The following is a 2,824-nucleotide window of genomic DNA, read 5'->3' as shown; positions in this document are numbered from 1 at the left end:
GAAGCAGGTCCAGTCCACAGAGAGACTCACTACCTTCAGCTGCCGAGGAGGACCCCTGGGAGGAGGAGGAGGTCAGGGTTTGGGTGTAGATGGACAGCAGCTCATCGTCCTCCATGGCAAAGTAGACGGGGACGATGGTCTCGGTAGCCAACATCTCCGGCTCCAGCTCCATGAACTGCTACACAGGAACAGCACAAGAGAACGGCATGCTTAGACAACTAAGAGACACAGCTCCGTTTGTGAAGTTGGAGGAGAAAGTCAAATGTAACTGTTGAGAAAATATGCCAAAAACAGCAAATATATTGTACTGAATACTTAGATATGCTGTAATGTTAGTTGAAAATGAAACCAGTAAAATGGCATCTACCAGCAAGGGCAAAGGAATGTAAAAGAAAGGAGACAAAGCACAACATTTTTCACTTTTGCCTTCTTGACTCTTGCAAGTCTGGTTTTGCCCGTTCATGTTTTGAGTGGGATACAACTGATAAGAGAAAGCCACTATGGCAGACCTTGACTATGAACATGAACTATCTTTCAAATGTACAGCAAGAGTTCGAGCCAAGTAGCTTTCATGTCCTCAGGAGACATTGTGCATTATAAATTATTATACCTTATTTGGAATGAATGCCTTGCTTAAACAGCCCATCTCTACAATGAGTCACAAAATGGAAATTTTGTTATGTAACTGAGCAAATGAGTAACTGCTACTGCTTTCCAGATAGATTAATGATCCCTCTCAAAAGTGGGATGGCAAATTAGTCACAACCTGTGTGTGGTAATGATAATACTTTCAATCTATGTAATGGGTTAGGACTACATATTATAAATACAAGACTTTGATTTGTGACTCTAGTGTGTGTGAATACCTGTACTATGTCCTGGGGCATAGCAGACATGTTCTTGGGCAGGATGATAACCACGGCCCCGGCTGACTGGCGCAGGGCTTTCTGGTACTTGTCGTAGGAGAAGTCTGCCAGCCGCATGATAACACAGCGACGACTTAGTACCTCTGCCTCCACAGTACGGGCCTCAGTGTTCAAGATGGCATTCCTGGTACCTGGGGATATAACAGACATATTGATCATCAATCATCAAACCACAAGTGAATTCCTTTATATGAACTTCTGTCATTATGTAAACAGGAGAGCTCCAGATGTACTCGTGCAGCAACAGGATGTCCATTAGGGCTGTTTAATGGATATACATTAAGTTAAGCCTATACAAATCAAATGAATCAAACGTCACCTACACCCTGATGCTGAGACTAAATTAAACTGAATAACATCCAGCCTTTTGAAACAGAACATGACAAGGGTTTGGTTTTGACGATCATGTTATTTAACTGTCAAATCTGACAGATGGGTGTAAATTGCCATTCATTTTCATATAAGTGTAACTGTTAGCCACAGACATAAAGAAATTTCACCATGGTTACCGTGGCTGTCATGCTGCTGCCATCGCTGACCTGAATTACACCTTAAACCATAATAGCTGGGTTGAATACATGAATTGTATTTAAGTAGTGACATTACTGGTTTGGTCCTGGGAGGAAAAGTTAGATGCTGCTGGCTATACAGAAAAGCTTACCGAGCGAGTCAACCAAGCTAGGTTAGCTTAGCTACGTTAGCAGCTAGCGAACGGTAATATGCATGCTGTCATTGACACAGGCAGCTCGAGACGACATCTACTGACATTTGTAGTTAGTGAGCTGGTGGTGAACGATTACTCGCCAGGTTAATGCTATAACACTGGCATTTTTTTCTCGACTGATTAACGATAGGAACACTTGACCTACCGTAGGGCTGTCCCTGCAGGTCATACTGCTGCATGCGGTACACGGTAAATTCATGTGCCGCCTCGGCTGGGAGCGGTGACACCAAAATCAGCACGGCAGGGATGAACACAATGAAAGTCAGGGGAAACGAGGATTTAAACATGTTATCAAACACCTCACTAGCCTCCTCAAACATTTTGGCGATTGTAGTCAGCGCACAACAAAGGACAAATTAATATTTTCAGCTGTCACCACACTCAGGAACTGACAGCTGGGTTTGCTAGCTAGCCAGCATCCAACCAGAGCAACCGATAAATAAATTTTGATCAGGCAAACAACTGGACTACCTCATCTGGAACAAATCACAGTTTATTATAACAGCTGGCTCCTGCCGATTGCGACCTCTTGAAAAACCTTGGAACAGACTACTGTAATACAATGTGCAGCGCAAACTATATGTCTGATTTGAGTCATTTATATGAGAATTAAAAACCAATTTCAAACTGTATTCGATCAGTGGTCCTTCGGGGACCTTCTAGGACAACTATTGTTGCTGATACAATGATCCTATTCAAAGGCAGGTGGCGCTGTAGACCACAGAGTGTAGTGATGGTGTATCTTGGCAGAAGGTAAGACAGCGTGTAAATCAAATTGTTACAGTACATCAATTGGTGGGATTTTAGATTGTAACTGTATAGTATCAAAGATTTTCTGATAGTTTAAACTTGAATGCAACAGAGGTGCACCAATTACAAAAAAACTCAATAATCCATGGTTGTTATTGGATTAATACAACCGTCATAAATAGCCTGAGTAAATGGAAGATATGTTTGCAGGTCCGTAAAAATGAAAATCCTGACTAGCAAGAGAGCTGAAGTCATTCTCTCTCTCTCTCTCTCTCTCTCTCTCTCTCTCTCTCTCTCTCTCTCTCTCCCCTCCCATGGGGCTGCTCTGCTAAGTGGGAGATTAATGCTGATATGATGTCCTGCCATCCCACTTAATGGACCTTGGCGTCATTCCTTCCTGTTGTATGAGTAATCCATGCCCAGG

At 42.8% G+C, this 2,824-nt stretch overlaps 1 protein-coding gene across 1 annotated transcript; it reads right to left on the bottom strand.

The window, feature by feature from the left end:
• Positions 1-33: 33 nt before the first annotated feature.
• LOC139664481 (BOS complex subunit ncln-like) lies at positions 34-2,046 on the bottom strand (the record flags this gene model as incomplete). The annotated part of the gene is made up of 3 exons (XM_071543326.1): positions 1,796-2,046; positions 867-1,057; positions 34-178 (listed from the first exon to the last, which is right to left on the bottom strand). Coding segments are annotated over exons 1-3 (511 nt in total), but the record flags the coding sequence as incomplete, so codon positions are not given.
• Positions 2,047-2,824: the final 778 nt, after the last annotated feature.

Source organism: Centroberyx affinis, unplaced genomic scaffold, assembly GCF_046629955.1.
Source record: "Centroberyx affinis isolate AG114_WGS23_722 - 3 ecotype Tasmania unplaced genomic scaffold, CSIRO-AGI_Caff_v1 ptg004288l_1, whole genome shotgun sequence".
Taxonomy (NCBI): domain Eukaryota; kingdom Metazoa; phylum Chordata; class Actinopteri; order Beryciformes; family Berycidae; genus Centroberyx; species Centroberyx affinis.
Note: the sequence above shows the minus strand (reverse complement) of the source record. Positions and strands in the feature narration are given on the sequence as shown.